The sequence below is a fragment of the Pyrus communis genome, chromosome 9 (assembly GCF_963583255.1).
Source record: "Pyrus communis chromosome 9, drPyrComm1.1, whole genome shotgun sequence".
NCBI classification, from domain to species: domain Eukaryota; kingdom Viridiplantae; phylum Streptophyta; class Magnoliopsida; order Rosales; family Rosaceae; genus Pyrus; species Pyrus communis.
The window spans coordinates 9335465-9351729 of NC_084811.1; the positions used below are offsets into that span (position 1 = coordinate 9335465).

At 40.4% G+C, this 16265-nt stretch overlaps 5 protein-coding genes and 1 pseudogene across 6 annotated transcripts; 3 read left to right on the forward strand and 3 right to left on the reverse strand.

Annotated features, from left to right (window-relative positions):
* The first annotated feature begins 604 nt into the window (after positions 1–604).
* LOC137746280 (uncharacterized) lies at positions 605–1846 on the forward strand. Its single transcript, XM_068486356.1, has 4 exons — positions 605–898; positions 973–1051; positions 1142–1229; positions 1442–1846. Exons 1-4 carry the CDS (start codon positions 653–655, stop codon positions 1539–1541), a joined length of 513 nt encoding a protein of 170 aa, XP_068342457.1. The 5' UTR covers positions 605–652; the 3' UTR covers positions 1542–1846.
* Positions 1847–2379: 533 nt separating this feature from the next.
* Positions 2380–2982, forward strand: LOC137744343 (uncharacterized). Its single transcript, XM_068484180.1, has one exon. It carries the CDS (start codon positions 2380–2382, stop codon positions 2980–2982), a length of 603 nt encoding a protein of 200 aa, XP_068340281.1.
* A 1375-nt stretch (positions 2983–4357) lies between these two features.
* On the reverse strand, positions 4358–6093 carry LOC137746163 (uncharacterized). The gene is made up of 4 exons (XM_068486247.1): positions 5756–6093; positions 5488–5666; positions 5010–5208; positions 4358–4716 (listed from the first exon to the last, which is right to left on the reverse strand). The coding sequence occupies exons 1-4, from the start codon at positions 5832–5834 to the stop codon at positions 4487–4489; spliced, it is 687 nt and encodes a 228-aa protein (XP_068342348.1). The 5' UTR covers positions 5835–6093; the 3' UTR covers positions 4358–4486.
* A 1918-nt stretch (positions 6094–8011) lies between these two features.
* LOC137744344 (expansin-A23-like) lies at positions 8012–8660 on the reverse strand (annotated as a pseudogene).
* Positions 8661–10878: 2218 nt separating this feature from the next.
* Positions 10879–12987, forward strand: LOC137744885 (STS14 protein-like). 2 transcript variants are annotated; one of them, XM_068484696.1, is made up of 3 exons: positions 10879–11858; positions 12264–12318; positions 12358–12987. In XM_068484696.1, the coding sequence occupies exons 1-3, from the start codon at positions 11013–11015 to the stop codon at positions 12441–12443; spliced, it is 987 nt and encodes a 328-aa protein (XP_068340797.1). In that variant the 5' UTR covers positions 10879–11012; the 3' UTR covers positions 12444–12987. The 2 variants fall into 2 exon arrangements, with proteins under 2 accessions (XP_068340797.1, XP_068340796.1); XM_068484695.1 differs by having other exon boundaries at positions 12264–12987.
* Positions 12988–13112: 125 nt separating this feature from the next.
* LOC137744884 (protein ALUMINUM SENSITIVE 3-like) lies at positions 13113–15250 on the reverse strand. The gene is made up of 3 exons (XM_068484694.1): positions 14735–15250; positions 13914–14163; positions 13113–13482 (listed from the first exon to the last, which is right to left on the reverse strand). Exons 1-3 carry the CDS (start codon positions 15245–15247, stop codon positions 13172–13174), a joined length of 1074 nt encoding a protein of 357 aa, XP_068340795.1. The 5' UTR covers positions 15248–15250; the 3' UTR covers positions 13113–13171.
* Between the last annotated feature and the right edge of the window lie 1015 nt (positions 15251–16265).

Genomic DNA, 16265 nt, shown 5'->3' on the forward strand with positions numbered 1-16265 from the left:
TGAGATGGGTGAAATGATTTGATTAGTCCCCCGGATCACATGTCAAATGTTCCGTCAATCAATCCAGTACTAGTGTGTCGTGATGCAGACGCATGGTGCTCCACGGCGAGGACGAAGGAGGGTGCCGGTGACGAAGTGGGTGGTGGGATAGGGGGGCGGTTGTTGGGTTGTTTGGTTTGCGACTTTATTTTTGTAACTATAGTTGAAATGAACACTTAATTGGTTAACTATTTGGTCATGTAATGATAAAGCACTATATGCGCTCTTACTACTGAACCACTTATTGTAGTTAGATAATTAGCTTTAATAAAAATAGATGAATCATGGAGTCAAAAGACATAAACATAATTGTATTCTGTCATTGCGATAAAACATCGTCAGCAATATAATATAATTTAATTGCCCATTCTCCAGCATATAACTTTCCAATAAGCAAGATCCTATTTTCGATTTGAAATGCGTTCTTGATAAATTTACATAGGCAAATTTTCGAATTTACTATAACACCCTTAGCTGTAAAGAGTAATTGTTGAAGCTCCGTATTTCAACAAGGGCAAACTTGTGATTGGAAATAAATAGATTATGTATACCGCTGTGAGTCCAAGTAACCAAACAAACCGTAGCCACCGCCACCGTTAACTCTTATCCAAACATGTCCAACGCGGTGGCTCTGCACTGTCTTGGCATAGTGAGCATGGCGCGCCGGCCACGCCAGAAGGCCAAGGAAAAGAAAACCCAGGTCCCGAATCCGACACCGCCGACGAGTGTCGGGTTCGGAGCCAAAAGGAAGGAGCAGAAGTGGCAGTGCGTGGAGGGCTGCGGAGCTTGCTGCAAACTCGACAAAGGCCCCTCCTTTGCCACCCCGGAAGAGATTTTCACCAACCCTTCCGACATCGAGGTTTGATTTCTCAAAATCTCCGAAAAATTAATGAATTTCGTCAAAATTTGGAGTTTGATTTGTATGAATTTCAGCTTTACAGAAGCATGGTCGGAGAAGATGGGTGGTGTGTGAATTTTGATAAAAGCACGCGAAAGTGTTCGATTTACGACGGTGAGGCTTTTTTCTATGGTTATATTTGAAACGCACCGTTTTGTATTGGATGGATTGTTATCTTACTTCGATTTTTGAGGTGTCTGACAGAACGTCCATATTTTTGCCGTGTGGAGGCAGAGGTGTTTCAGTCCTTGTATGGGTTTAGTGAGAAAAAATTCAGCAAGGAGGCCTGCAGGTGGTCTTATTTTTATTATTATTTATGTCTCTAATTAGTTTCGTAAAATACACGCAAATAGAACTCGTTACAAATGGTTGTTCACTAATAGAACTCGAGGGACACTAAGACGTTAGTGTCGGTCCGGTTTTATTTTAGAGACGCTTGGACCGGTTCTATTTGTGCGTATTTTCATTTCTAATTTGGCTCATGCTTCAATGTTTTGGTTGTAGGAGCTGCAGGGACACAATTAAATCAGTTTACGGTCCCCATTCCAAAGAGTTGGTTAACTTCAATAGTGCAGTAGAGAGCTCCAGCAGCACTACTAGTTAAATGTAGTGCAATTTGCACCGCTAATTGTGACAGGCTTAGCTGCAAATCAATAGGCTTTCAGGCATGGAGGTGAAACAGATTTTGGCAGAGCTTCAATTTTGATGGACCTTCAGAAGTTCCTCAATCGGTTGCGAGTTTTTCAGCGCCTGCAGATTTTGAGAGGAACAATGTAGGCTCGTAGAAAGCGACGATGAATTCGGATTCAAAAGTGCTTATTTGTGTGTGCTTTTATGTTCAGCACTTCTGTACAATGTTGAGGCTTTCCCCAATTTTATGTACCAAAATCATCTTGAAATGAATTGATACTGCAGAAAGAACTCAACTTGATTAACATTGCCTTTTGTTCATTATTATTATTGTTATTTTTGTTGCATTTGTTATCTATTTTGGTGGAGTAAACCATGCTGACAATACAATATTCTAGACTACTATAATTTACGAGAAACAGGCTTTGGGGCCATCCTTTTGGAGAACTAACCGCACCCCAATTAGACACAGGTGAACAAGGAGCGTATACTAGTTCGAACTCAAATACAAGCATATAAGAACATTATATTGACCAATTGCCTTAAACGACGTTGTCAAATGCGTTAGAGACTTAGAAAAATACAATCACAAGTGGGGATTTTGTGATTAAGCGCTCAAAGAGTGAGAGGGGCGTGAGAAATTCGCGTGGACGTATGATTTGACACCAGTAAAAACTCTCGGGCTTTGTCCAAGTCCACCAGTCTGTTAAAACCGTTATTTCAACCACATTCATAACCACCACCACCACCTCCACTCTTCCAACAAGTTCAGGAAACCCTTCCTTTCTCCCTCCCTCTCCAAATTTCCAGCCATGTCGATTCTACTCCTCCTAGCCTTCTTGGTAGCAATCACTCCCGCCATCGAAGCCGTCTGCTCTGACGCCATGCTCACTTCCCTCTCGTCTTCCGGCTTCACAATCTTCGCCCACGCTCTACATTCCCAAAACATCACCGCCACCGCCACCACCGCCGCCAGAGTCACTTGCTTCGTGCCACCGGACGACTCCCTCTTAGGCAAGGTGCTCGGCCCCACCACCCTCCGCGCTCACGTCTACACCTCCGGCGCCCTGCCTTACCAAGCCCTCCTCAAGCTCCCGCTCAACACCACCCTCCCTGCTCACAACACACGGCTTGTTTTCGGCACCGACGGCAGAAGAGTCTCGTTCAATGACGTTCTTGTCACCGCCCCGAATCTCCATGTCGACGATTCTTGCGTTGTTCACGGCGTTGAAGGGCCGCTGGTGCCAATGCCTCCATTGACAGATGATGCTGCGAGGCCAAGAACCAAGAATGTGGCGTCTCCGGCATTGACAAACCACCGTCGCCGGCGGTTTGCTGAGATTGTTAGGTTTATCCGTCGTGCGCACCGCCTGATTTTCGTTGACGGGGATCAAGACACAACCAGCCTCCCTTGAGAATCTGTGAAGTCTTGGCGATTTGTCTTAGTCCATAATTTCGATTTCGGTTGCTAATCATTGTGATTTATAATGCAACTCAATGTCATGTTACAGATTCCATCTCTGGTGGAATTCAGATGTCATGTGTAATTTTAAACCACAAGAAATGAACCATTTCGCATTTCCGCCATATCGACGTCTTTCTGTTCTTCGTTAGATGGGATTCAGCAGGAATTTTTCTGGTAGGGAAATTTTAGAAAGTCCTATGCCAAGTTGCCAACCACTTTGATAGTAATTGGGACTGTTTGGACCCTTAGAAAATCCTTTCTCAGCAAGTGGAAGCTGTGAACCTTTTTTTTTTTCTCAGTGCAGAAGAAATTCGATAAAGATGCTTTGCCGGCCAAATTTTGATGCAATCTTTTCTGATTCTTTACATGCGAAAAGAAGGGATTTGATTCCGGAAAGGACTAGCAGGCGGCCAAAGTTACTGCATTTTTCGATAGAATTCAAAGATCAAATTGGAATCTTGATCAAAATCTGATATGCTTGTATTCCCTTTTCTTTTCTTTTATCAATAGACAACCTTTTCCACATAGTATAATATGCTCTAGCCTTTCCTGCATCGTCACAACTCTAGAATCCTTGAAGTTCAAGTTTCGTTGGAGCCTTGAATCCAAACGAGGCTCGAGCTAATGGACAACGAATTCAGTCCATATGATACCACTTACGTTGTTGCTGGCAATGGCGAAAACCTGTCGTCAGATGCAACATGGTATCCATGCCCTTTTGTCAACCCAATTTCTGCACCATCTCCATTGCGTGGGACGGCAGAGGGTGAATATTTCCCAAGCTGTGCCTGGAACGAGGATGAGCTTGAGGAGGAGGCTTATGATGGCGAAGAGCCGCCATATTACGGCTGTGGAAACTGGCTTAGAGAATATCAGTACTCGTTTGGTGACTGTTGGCGAGATGGCTACGTTGTTGACAATGGAATTTACAGCAATGAAGATGGCGCCAAGCTGAACGAGAGAGAAGACTCCAGGCAAAGTGAAGAACATCATGAAAGTCAACCGAAGCATGAAGAATTCACTCAAGAAGGCCACCCTGCTTCTGATCTTTCTAATCCTTGGTACGATCTTTGGTATGCATGTGGAGGGAAAACAGAGTCTCAAGACTACATTGGGCAAGAAACTAGGGTTACATGTCCGTACGATGTGCCGGAGATTAGCGTTTTTGAGAGCCTTTTCGGCTACTGGCCTTGCTTGTATCGATAAATCGAAAGACATGTAGTGAACAATGATTTGGCAACAATATTATGAACTTTGAGATCATTGATGTTTTGCATGTCTCATTTGTGCATCGGACAATACCAACACAAGCATACAACTCGTAATTTCGACGAAGTAAAATGCTGCACAGTATATTTCTAGCTTCAACATTGTTCTCTTTTTCCTTTTTACAACAGCAAAATTTTGTAAGATAAACTTACTGTAAAGAAGGTACAGAAGTTAACTGTTTATAATCAGATTATATGGTCAAGCCCCATTTCATCTTCAATATCATCCCCGTCTTCAAACAGTTTTAGGAACCGAGCCTGATCGTGCTCTCTCTTCTTCTTTTGCCAGTACTTGTATGCAACAAAGCCAACGACAATACACAATGCCAAAACGGCTACAACGATTAAAAGTACTAGAACAATATGCATTCCCTTCTCCTTTTCTTCTTTATGCGGCGCAGTAGGGGAATTGGAAGCTGCAAACACATACAAAAATGAATTCGACTTACAAGTTGAACACTAAGTACAAAGTGGCTTGAATACAAATGCAAGTGCATGGACGCCAAAAACCCAAACGAAAATTTCCACATTAACAAATGCATTTAACTACAAATAAGAATCAACCGGAGGTTACTAGCCATACATTTGATTGACTTATGTTAACGGAATTGTTGTGGCCAGAAATGGTATCTATATGTCGTCTAAAAGTGAATTTAATTTGATGCAGTTTAAGCACAAAAGCCCTTGTACTGCATGGACTCTCACTCACCAGGTGAACCAGGTACACATTTTGGGCACCAAAAGGTAACGTTGAATTCCTTGTTATTGAACCGGACGTATTTTCCATCAGAAGCATTGAAGTCAGAAGGACACAACTCCCACTCATCAAATTTGTCATCTGGTTTAAAGGTATCCGCCTCGTACAGTCCACATCGCTTGCACTTCTTACCCGAAAACTCTGTCAGTGGCTGAAAGCACAAAAACAATCGTAATCCCATTAGACACCTAGCCAAATTTAGCTCAACAACAGCTTTTCAGCTTAAAAAACAGCTTCCTGACACAAACATACGAATAATCTCTAGAAATATATCGTCCATGCCTATGTTATGTTGTCAGACCGTCAATCAGCACCGCGCGTTATTTTACATATTCAATGATCCCAATCTCACAACGTTATAGTCTAAATTGTAAAACAGAGCAAATTGAAATTACTTAAACGAAATCGAAATTGCGAAAATCTTTCTCACCTGCCAAGACTCTTCGCCGTTGAATTTATACGTGACGTTCTTCTCCTTCACGTCTGGAAACTCCGTCTTGTTCTCCCCTCTGCATTCGAAATACACCCTCGGTTTCACGGCCTTTATCAATTCGTGCGTGTTGTATATCACGATCGAATCCAGCGTCACGATCGCCGATAATATAAGCCCTACACACGCAAAAGCAAATCTATTTCACATGAAACGGCGTCGAATCGTCACATCCTGTTTGTTTCCCGAGAAAATAACGAAAATTTACCTGGAAAGCAGCCGAGGAAAACACAGAAGGTGAACAAATTGACCGAAACCATAGACCTCCTCAGCTCCCGAATCGACATGGCGAGCTTAATCGCGATTTAAATTACGCTTTACTTTTCTTCGAAATTTTTGAAGAACTGATGATCGAACAGAGAAACGGCGGGGGAGTGCGCGCGACGCAGCTCCTCTCTCCTTTCCTCCCTGAGACCACCCCGCGAGGGGCAATTTCGTCAGATTAAAAGTGCGGTGGCGGTGGTTTACTGGTGTGTTTGTTCGAAAATTTTGCTTCCGCGAGCTCGATGTCCGAAGGAGAAAGAACGAGAGAAACGAAAAGCGGGGTTTGACCGTGACCAGTTCGCGCTTCGCGCTATCGAGGGGTTGAAGTCTCTGGGGTAGGGTTGGGGCGTAGTGCGCACACCACTTCTCAGATGATGCCACGTTGTGCGGGTTTTGCCCGAGAGTCGTTTGCCCACGTTTTATTACCGGACCCGGATTCGGACTTCGTAATCTCGGTTCTCATCAATTTAATTAATTCTTCCAATTCAAATTATGAATTAATAAACATGACTTTCAATCCTAATATGACGTTTGCTTCACATATTATGTTATTTGAGAATTAAACTCCATGTCTACTCATCATAGAGATGAGCGTAAGATTTTCATTCCTGTGTTTTGAGATCATCGGAAATGAGATTAGATGAGTGGAGGATTTTTATTTTTGTGTTTTGAGACGTTTGAAAATGAGACTAGAAAATATATAAAATTTTATTTGAACTCATTTTTTTTGTCTCTACACTAGGCTTTGCGTGGGTTTGTCGAGTTGGACTTCAACTTGTTAGCCAACGCTATAAGTTCGAGCTAGCATTATTGAAACTCATTTTCACTGAAGAAAATGCGGAAACTAAACCACCTAAATCATTTTAAGGAGAGTTGGATTGGGCAGGATTCCACAACCGATGGAAATCATTTTATATTATATTATACAATTGCAATTTACTTTTAAAGACAAGATGCAACTAAACTTATAATTAAAATTTATCATTACACTCTTAAATAACCAAACTCTAAAAGCAAGTCTAGTGGAAAGGACAGGGGCTAGAGGTTGTATTTGGCCTCTCAAAATGTATTATTTGTGAAATCGTAGCCCTCTCAAAATGTTGTTGTTGTAATGGTGTGAGATGTGCTTAAAAAGTGTTAAGTGACCAATTTTTATCGGCAGTCTTTTTCTGAGTTGACCCTTCAAGAGCTTTGGGCAAGAGTCGGGGCTAAATTGGCCCCTTGAAGATCCCTGCGCTGTGCTTAAAAAGTGTCAAGTGACCAATTTTTATCGGCAGTCTTTTCCTGAGTTGACCCTTCAAGAGCTTTGGGCAAGGGCCGGGGCTAAATTGGCCCCTTGAAGATCCCTGCACTATTTTAGCTAGGCTAGATATATTCCTTATGTTTGAATATCGTGAAAGGCGAATTTGATACCAAATTAGATTGTTTATTGTGTAGCTTAGCAAACTCTTCATCCCCTTAAGGTAAAATATATCGTTGCACTTAAAAATAAAAAAAAATAAATAAAAAATAAATAAAAAACCCTTTTGCCTACGCCATTATGCACGCATTAGATATGCTTTAAACAGGCTAAAATTCCCCATTATGCAAATACCAATGCCTCCAAACGAGTTTAATTAAGGCTCTTCTCGGTTCTTAAAGAGTCCATTGAAGGCTAGAGCTCCGTGAATTCGTGCTGCAACTCGTTCGAATGGACCCCCACAACACAGATTATCACGTTCTGCATCGGAACGTGTATACTTTGGATGGAAAGCAAGACAAGGCAACTGAGGCAAGATCTTAAGAACAAGGGCATGCGATCGAAAGGTTCCCTGAATTAGCTCAGTTTGTGTGGGAGGCCATGTTCGTCAGTACAGTGCAGGAGATAAGCCACCCCCGAAAACAACCGAGATTTTACGCGAGGTTGGATGACATTCATCAGTTCATCACTCTGCCGTAGTGATGTCATTTTCTTCGAATATTTTGCATGGTATTAAATAATAAACTTATATGTTTTCTTAAATACAACGATAGTGGAAGATTTAGGTTAAGCTACAAAATGAGTCAGCGACAATAATTTGACATTGAATTCTCCATTTATAATCAAACTTAAGACTACTGCTTAAGCGACAAAATTATATGTTTCGTAACATTAAAAGATTAAATAATAAGATGGAATTATTACTTTGTTGGCGCAACATCAAGAGACATCACCATCCTTCTAGCTATCACTCGTAGCTGCTTGGAACGACAAACTTTGACCTAGAAGACCTCCTCCAGTTTGCCAATTTGTCCACAGTTACTCTTCATCTGTATCCAACCTGTTTTTGAGCCCTTGGTTTTACATCAACCACATCACCACACCAGCCCCTCCAACGTTATATGCCAACACAAGTAGGAAATTAGGGTTTCCCGTAAGTTCACACTTGATCCCTCTCCTCTCAAAGCATGTCAATCGTTGAAAGTGAATCGGAACTATTCTGGCATTCAGACATCGGTTGGTACACATCAAAGTGTTCATGAGGAGAGTTGCACCAATCTAAACTGAACTCACCGGATGGACAAAGTTGGTTGCTGTCACTTTGGTGCTGCTTGGCAGGCACCATTGTGGATCATCAACGCACATCACCTCGGAACAAGCCCCGCAAGTTTGGCCTTTGTTGAAGAGAGCGGTGCCTAGGGTTGTTGTTTCCAGCCCGTACCCTTGTTTGTTGAGATCTTTATATCCACCAGGTTCCATCTGATAATTACATGCATAAAATACAGAAAATTAAGGATAATGCTAGTGTCTCCCGAGGGGGACTTACTTGTCATCCCACCTACAATTAACGAACCTTTACTGTCCAAACATCATAATCAGAACAGTTCATTCTTTTTAGGCTTTTTAGCCAAAATGGTTTCTAAGATTTGCATAACACATCACTTTGGTCTCTGAGATTGAAAATCAATAGAAATGGTCTCTGAGATTGTTCATCATCCATTAAGTTTTCTGGAGCTCTTGAATGGAAGTTTGGGCAATTTTCAAAGCTTCATAACTCAATCGTTCTTTAACCAAATTCGACCCATAATATATCAAAATGAAGATGGGAAAGTGTTAGAACAAGATTATACCTATTTGGAAGCCCAATGGTTGCCGGAGATTGCCGGAAAATAGTGATTGGTCCGCTGGAAAACTCGACGGAAATTGGGTAAACTTTAAACGTTCATAACTTCTTCAATACTGAAATCAAGTGATTCAAAAATAAAAATCATACTTCTCAAGGATATGAAGAGAATAGTACATTTTTCAACGGCTAATTCTCCGTGGTTTGTTCGACAAACGGCTCGAAAATGGCTAACTTGAGACCAAGACAGCCACTTTCGAGCCATTTTATGGCCAAAACACGGCAATTTAGCCACAAAAAAGGTACCATTGTCTTTGTCTTGTCGACAAGTATGATTTTCGTTTTTGAATCACTCAATTTCATTGAGTATTGAAGAAGTTATGAACGTTTAAAGTTTACCCAGTTTCCGGCGAGTTTTCCAGTTTTCCCGCGGACCAGTCACCTTTCAGGCTATTTTCCTACCATCTCCAGCAATAATTGGGCTTCTAAATAGGTATAATTTTGTTATACACTTTCCTATCTTCATTTTGATATATTTTGGATCGAATTTGGTTAAGAAACAATTGAGTTATGAAGCTTTGAAAATTGCACAAACTTTCGGTCAAGAGCTCTGGGATACTTAACGAAGTTTTTAATGGAAGGACCGAAATAATGGATGTTGGACAATCTCATGGACCATTTCTATTGATTTTCAATCTTAGGGACCAAAGTGATGTGTTATACAAATCTCATGGACCATTTTAGCTAAAAAACCTTCTCTTTATCATCTAAAGATCATATCCGTCGTTGCCCCAACAATATTGTTCATGACCATATTGGCCATGACATAACACATTCCCCTACAATTTATGTCTATGATGTTGGAATCTAAAACCTATATACCAGTATCTAAAGTAACGGACTTGATACATAAGTTTAATTTATAAAATTAGAGGTCATTTTGGTAAATACGTTTTAGGTTCGACTTTTTTGAATATGAAGTTTGATGTCAAATTATGCCTTATTCATTGTGGGGCTAGGTAAGTTCACGCTCTTTCAATATATCGTTGTGTAAAAAAATGAAAAAAATAAAATAAAACAAGTTACAAATTTCAACCTAATTCTGTATTGAGTAGTATCACTCGGACAATGATCCTTTCCGGATCCTCTTTGTGAGAATCCGGATGATCAATCAATATTATTTGTTCATCGTACATCGTGCGATCAGTTTTCGTTAAGTACTATTTATATTTAATTTTAAATTTTTGTTAACTTTTGGTTTCAAATCTTTGTTGTATATTTCATTGTAAACTTTACAAGAGTAAAAGGCAACTATAGAGAGCCAAAAATAGAAATAAAAGAAGAAGGCTAATAGCTACAACTCACTCCCAAATCAGTCCTAACAAGTGGACAAGACAAATATTAATAACAAGGAAAGCGGTTCCTAGAGACAAGGAAGAAAGATTGACAAAAGACCTAAGTAGGAATGACAAGGTATTTCCACAAGAGTAGGGTTGAGAAAATCACTTTAACCCATGACTTAGCTAGAGTGATGTTTTACGACCCATACTTGTGACCTATACAAGAATCGGTTTCAATACTTTTAAATTTAAAATAATTTATAATCATACGATGTACGATGAATGAACACGATTAATTGATTTCTGGATCCCCACAAAAAGAATCCGAAAATGATCCTATTTCATATCACTCAGGACGCAAAAAATACAAATTTCTTTCAGGTGCTTGCATGTCATTGACGGACAAGCATTTGCATGAAAACAACAATTTGACCATTTGACCGAAAGACGTCCCAAAAACTGCGGCTCTCCATCAGCATCCTCCTTAAAATAGCATAACTATTGTGGAGGCTGCGAGCTAGCAAAATTAGGCATGGGATGATGGGAAAATTGATGGAGTTGTACGGTCATTTTTAGCAAACTAGACCAAATAAAACCCCTCTTAGGTCCTCTCATGGTCGCTCTCTCTTGCCGCTGCTCTTAGAGGCTGAGAGCTAGCAAAGCAAAACTGAACCGAACTGAACCAAATTAGCCCTACATCGTCACGTTACCCTTATCAAAGATTTAAACTACCTAGATTTTAACCACCACCTTCAAAAACTCCACATACAACCACGCAATGCCACGAGGTCGGACCTTCGCTACCATAATACTCACCATCTCTCTCCTGATCCTCGCGGTCTCGGCCAACTTGAGAGATCACATTCTTCATGTCAACCATGTTGACGCAACAAACGCCAATGCTAATCCCAATGATAAATCACAGGAAATAGCCAATGCCGCCGACCACATTGGCAAGGCCGTCAAGGGCATTGCCAACACCGCGAATAGCCTTCTCAATAACCTGGCCACCGCGTTGAAACCAAACACAGACAACTTCACCGAGTACCCTCGACCGGCGCTGGTCCAAGAGTTCCTCATGGCCCATAACGAGATCCGAAGGGAGGAGAAGATGAAGCCGTTGGTGTGGAACGACACGATGGCCCAGTTGGCGGAGGACTGGGCCATGAAGCAGGATCATCACGACTGTCAAATGCAGCATTCATCGTATCAAGGTATGGGGGAGAACTTGTTCTGGGCTTACAAAGCGCATTGGCTGCCGAGGGAGGCAGTGCATGACTGGGGACATGAGAAGGTGTACTACAACAAAGAAAAGCGCGAGTGCGAGCCAGATAAACCATGCGCACATTACACGCAGATTATATGGAAAGACACTGAACAAGTAGGATGCGCCCGACACAAATGCTCCAATGAAAATTTGCTAGTTGTTTGTGAATATTATCCTCCTGGAAATTGGGTCGGCATGGATCCCTTTAACCCAATCCCTTTATCTCAATTAGCTCATCATAACCTGTCGACCACGGCGCCATCACCACCAGCATCGTCTCTTTCTCGGCCGCCACCACCATCATCGTCTAATGGTGAGGCTTCAAATTCAGGTGGCAATCATATGATGAAACGAAAGGTAATTTTAATAACTTGACTTTAGGCTTAAGCATGATAACATCATTAGAAGGAGAATGAGAATCTAACTTCAATAGTAAAGAAATGGTTTTTTTTTTTTTTTTTTTGTCCACAGTGATAAGAAACTAAATTCTGGTATTGAATGCGATATTTAATCCTTTTTCTTCTTTTAAATGAATAGAGGATTAGACGAAATTAATCGTTACAAGAAATATATAACTTTTGTTGTTGCTATTTTACTTGATCCTCCGAAGATAATTTATTATTTTTTTTTCAAACGATAGATTTTGTTAGATTAGTCACCACTCCTACCATCATGTAAAGACTAATTATCTTCTCACCACTGTAGTAAAGAGTTACTTGTATTTTGCGAAGATAATTAACTTGTTGCTATTCTACTCTTTAGGGTAATAAGGGTGGGGGTCATCATGTGCCACGTGGACAAAATGGACAAGGTCAAGGTCAAAAGGGTAATCAAGCCCCAACTAATCAGGGACAAGGTCAAAAGGGTAATCAAGCCCCAAATAATCAGAGACACGGTCAAGGGTCTCATGGTGGCGGTGGCGGTCACCATCGTCAACACTAGGGTTAGCCTAAACATCCGACCGCCACCACCTCCACTCCGATCATCTCAACCTTCATGTTCTAAATGTTGGCGTGGCATGCCTTTTCATACGAGCATCTAAGACGCTTATTTTATGGAGCGATTTTGGCATTTTTCTTTGGCCATTTGGAGTCGAAGATGAATATTTTGAAATTGTATCTGAAATCGTAGGAGGAGTAGAGTGCAGGCTAAACGAAGAGTGTTGAACTTACCTATCCTACTTTATTACATCAATGGTGTTATTCCTTTTATCATTTTTGTTGGTAAGCGATGTTGTTCTTTTACAACCATGCGTAATATCATGTGTTTGTGGCCCAAATAATTAAATAACATGATGGATCTATATGTATATTTGTCACTTAAGGCTCTTTCACCACACATGATTTAATTGAAATGGAGAACTATCAAAATTTCAAGATATATTGAAAATAGAAGTGAATGGTTGTTCAAGGGGATTAGAAGACGATTAGCTATGAAGGATAGTCATCCCTTCTAATCCTACCGTTTTATGGAGGATTAGAATGAACAAGTCTTCCTTGTGAGTGATCCATCTTCTATCTTTTAGGTGATGATAATTTTATATTTTCTCTCTTTAGCATTTTAATTTATTAGGTTACACATTTGAATCATGTATGTGTACCCAACAAGCCCTAAGAGACAAGCAGAGCGCTGATTAGATAAATATTGTACAATATAACATTACAAAAACCCTATTCTGAAGTGAAAACCTTGGCCTCTAACTGATAAGCTTTGGTAAAGAAGGAAGGCCAACACAGATATGTTGAAGAAATGCTGCTAACTGTAGTTGCACCAATCATAAAGTTCATCACAACAATCTGCAATTGAATGGCCTCCAGAGGGGAGGCTCCTCCCATTATGAGGCCAGTCATTGCACCGGGAAGCGAGATGAGGCCGACGGTTTTGGCATTGTCCAGAACTGGAGACAGAGAAATCACCAGAGCTCTCTTCACCTGCTGCATCGTTGCTTGGCGCGGCGTTGCGCCAAGAGCCAACGCTGTCTCTACCTGAAAAACAAAATCGGTAATCCAAGTCAGTTCATTGACATTGTTGCCAATTTTCAGATTTCCAACTGGAAAATGACTCGAACTAACTAAATATTTATCCATCTGCACATTACTATATCATGAACATTGGACAATATAATATGCAAGTCTAACTAGTAAATACTCTGAACACAAGGTTGGTCTCTTAGGGCCCGTCGAGAGTCGAGACTGCTTCTGTAGAAAATACTTATAATTCTCCGAAAAAGGAAAAAAACACTTGGAAGTGTTTCCTAGTGTACTTTTAGTTATTTCTACCAAACAATGTCAGAAGAGCTTTTGGTTACATGAAAGCGCTTTTGGAAACAAGCAGTTAGTCTATGGAAAAATTATATGGAAAAGAAGAGACGGATTTGGTATCCATATGGTTTTCTTCAGGTAAGAAATTAACCTACCAGGTTCATTTGAGTTCGAATATCATCTCGAAGCCTCTTCATCGTAACCCCAGTTACCGTCATTGAATTTCCGACCATCATTCCTGCAACGGGTATAATATATCTTGGAGTGAAGGGGAACACTCTCATCACAAGAAGCAGAAACATTGTGATTGAAGTTCCAGCCAATATGGAAGCCCCAGCAACATACTTCCCTCTTGGGACATGCTTAGCCCTTTGCCCTGCTGTATAACCAGCAACAGTCACCTGCAGAGGCAACAATCACATAAAGATCATAAAGAAACTGCACCAATAATTATTACAATTTGATGTTGTAGCAATATAACGAGACGAGTACAAATAGAACCGATTATAAACTTTTAATAAGAAATAGATATATATATATATATATATATATATATATATGAACACTAATGAGAGTCAAGAAACAATAATGGATACTAAATCGTGTCATACATCCGGTTTATGTCACTCACGCTTGGATTTAATATAAAAGGTAGTTCAAAAGATGAAAGACGTATCTCTTTATTCTCGATCCTGATATCAATTCTAAAAATAAGTGATCATAATGTGACAGAGAGAACGGGACTCATGAAACACAATTACTTTTGTATCTAGATTTCTAAATTAAAGCAGAAGAAAAACAGAGGCCTCTGCTTCTAGAAAATTTAAAAAAAATTAAACAAACCCAACAACATGCTTCAAAAGCTAAATTTAGGAAAGGGTATTGACTATTGAGGATTGACCAATCAATTGAATTTTCTCGGAAACCAAACACATGGCAAGAAAAGTTAGCACAAAAGAGACAATTACAAACCATGAAAAGGTAAGCCAGAACGATCCAAACGGCATTGTCCCGAGTAAAGATGAACTGAAGAACAAACCCGATAATCGAAAGCTGAACGAAGGCTCTACAAATGGAGTAAATCATCTCTCTACCCAAACCCAGCTTCTCCACGTATGACAAGGCAACCGCCAGGAACACCACCACCGTCGCCGCCAGCGGCTTCACCATGCCCTTGAGAAAGTCCACCATCCATGAGAAGTCCATGTTGGCCAGAAATTCAGGCAAGGAAACAAGAACCTGGTCGGCAAATAGGCCTTGTATGAAATTGGACTGTGCGATGTCTGTGTGGTTTTGCGCGGTGGCGGAGATGAGTGACGCCATTTGTGATAGTTGATACGAAATTCGGATATTGCGTGAAGAAATTAGTAATATGTGGATTGGAGAGAGGGAGAGAGATAGAGTGAGGAAACGACCTCCCCCTGAAGTTCGAATGATGTGGTGGAGTTGACAACTCCAAGATTTTTTAAGAGAATATTTTCGCATGAAATTTTTTAGTATGATTGTCATCTCGTCGTCACGTATTTAAACATGGTGTAAATGTATTTTTTATGGGTGAATAGTGCAAATGTACTTTACTACGGGTCGATGCACTAAAAATATAAGAGTAGGACACATCTGTATTGGACGGTGTATCACCATTGTTGTCAGTTCGTTTAAAATATCATGGTATCAAAATTATGTTGTCCATTTTTTTACTAGTACGTACGTTTTAATAATTTTATATGACAGTTGTTAGCACTATGAATTGGAAGGTTAACAAAATTAATATGGTCAATTTTTGATGGGCTCGACCTGACTAGCTTGCTCCGATCTAGCTAGCTGGGTTTGATTTAAGTAGCTTACTCCGATCTGACAAAGCCTTTCGTTTTGATTCGGATAGACTGAGCGCCACGTGTTGTGGGCATTTGGTCGTTCTAGGCATCCATGTGCCATGTTTTAGGGGCCTAAGGTTCATGGTCCCATAATCTGGATTGACCTGTCATCGGAATTTTGTGCTAGAAAGTTTCTAGGTTTGTCAATTGGCTTGAGCAGTCGGAAAGTACATTTTGTTTTTCGCTTGTCTCTTCTTATTGGTAGACAATCAAAGGCTATGAGTGGTCGCTTGCTAGCGGTCATTTTTCATTCTCATAGCGACGCTCGAGATTTCTTGAGCCAGTTTGCCGCCCCAATGTCTTGATCTTCTTATCCTTTACAGGGCTCTCTCCAAACCCATTTATTCGGCTAAAAAAACAATTACATATTATTTGAATGGGTTTAAAAGGACTATGAATAGGCAATTGACCCATTATCACACTAGTAAAAAGTTGTTGGGTTTTTATATAATAACATGAGTTCAAACTCTATCTATGATTTTGACGAAAAAAAAAAGGACTATGAATAGTGCGATTGTCTTTTTAATAAGGAGGAATTAGTCAGTATTTTAATCAATAATTAATTTTTTATTGGGACAAAGTTAGTCAATGATTAATTGAGAGTATTATTAAATTGTAATTCCGTATAT

Excerpts from the sequence above, each read along its gene's own strand:
- LOC137746163 (XM_068486247.1), bottom strand. The coding sequence starts at position 5,834 with ATGTCGATTCGGGAGCTGAGGAGGTCTATGGTTTCGGTCAATTTGTTC. Across the intron at positions 5,209-5,487 it reads ACGGCGAAGAGTCTTGGCAG|CCACTGACAGAGTTTTCGGG; the intron begins GTGAGAAAGATT and ends TTGTGCTTTCAG. Across the intron at positions 4,717-5,009 it reads ATGTGTACCTGGTTCACCTG|CTTCCAATTCCCCTACTGCG; the intron begins GTGAGTGAGAGT and ends ATGTGTTTGCAG.
- LOC137744884 (XM_068484694.1), bottom strand. The coding sequence starts at position 15,247 with ATGCGAAAATATTCTCTTAAAAAATCTTGGAGTTGTCAACTCCACCAC. Across the intron at positions 14,164-14,734 it reads TTCTGGCTTACCTTTTCATG|GTGACTGTTGCTGGTTATAC; the intron begins GTTTGTAATTGT and ends TTGCCTCTGCAG. Across the intron at positions 13,483-13,913 it reads AACTCAAATGAACCTGGTAG|AGACAGCGTTGGCTCTTGGC; the intron begins GTTAATTTCTTA and ends TTTTTCAGGTAG.
- LOC137744343 (XM_068484180.1), top strand. The coding sequence starts at position 2,380 with ATGTCGATTCTACTCCTCCTAGCCTTCTTGGTAGCAATCACTCCCGCC.
- LOC137744885 (XM_068484695.1), top strand. The coding sequence starts at position 11,013 with ATGCCACGAGGTCGGACCTTCGCTACCATAATACTCACCATCTCTCTC. Across the intron at positions 11,859-12,263 it reads ATCATATGATGAAACGAAAG|GGTAATAAGGGTGGGGGTCA; the intron begins GTAATTTTAATA and ends TCTACTCTTTAG.
- LOC137746280 (XM_068486356.1), top strand. The coding sequence starts at position 653 with ATGTCCAACGCGGTGGCTCTGCACTGTCTTGGCATAGTGAGCATGGCG. Across the intron at positions 899-972 it reads CCAACCCTTCCGACATCGAG|CTTTACAGAAGCATGGTCGG; the intron begins GTTTGATTTCTC and ends TATGAATTTCAG. Across the intron at positions 1,230-1,441 it reads TTCAGCAAGGAGGCCTGCAG|GAGCTGCAGGGACACAATTA; the intron begins GTGGTCTTATTT and ends TTTTGGTTGTAG.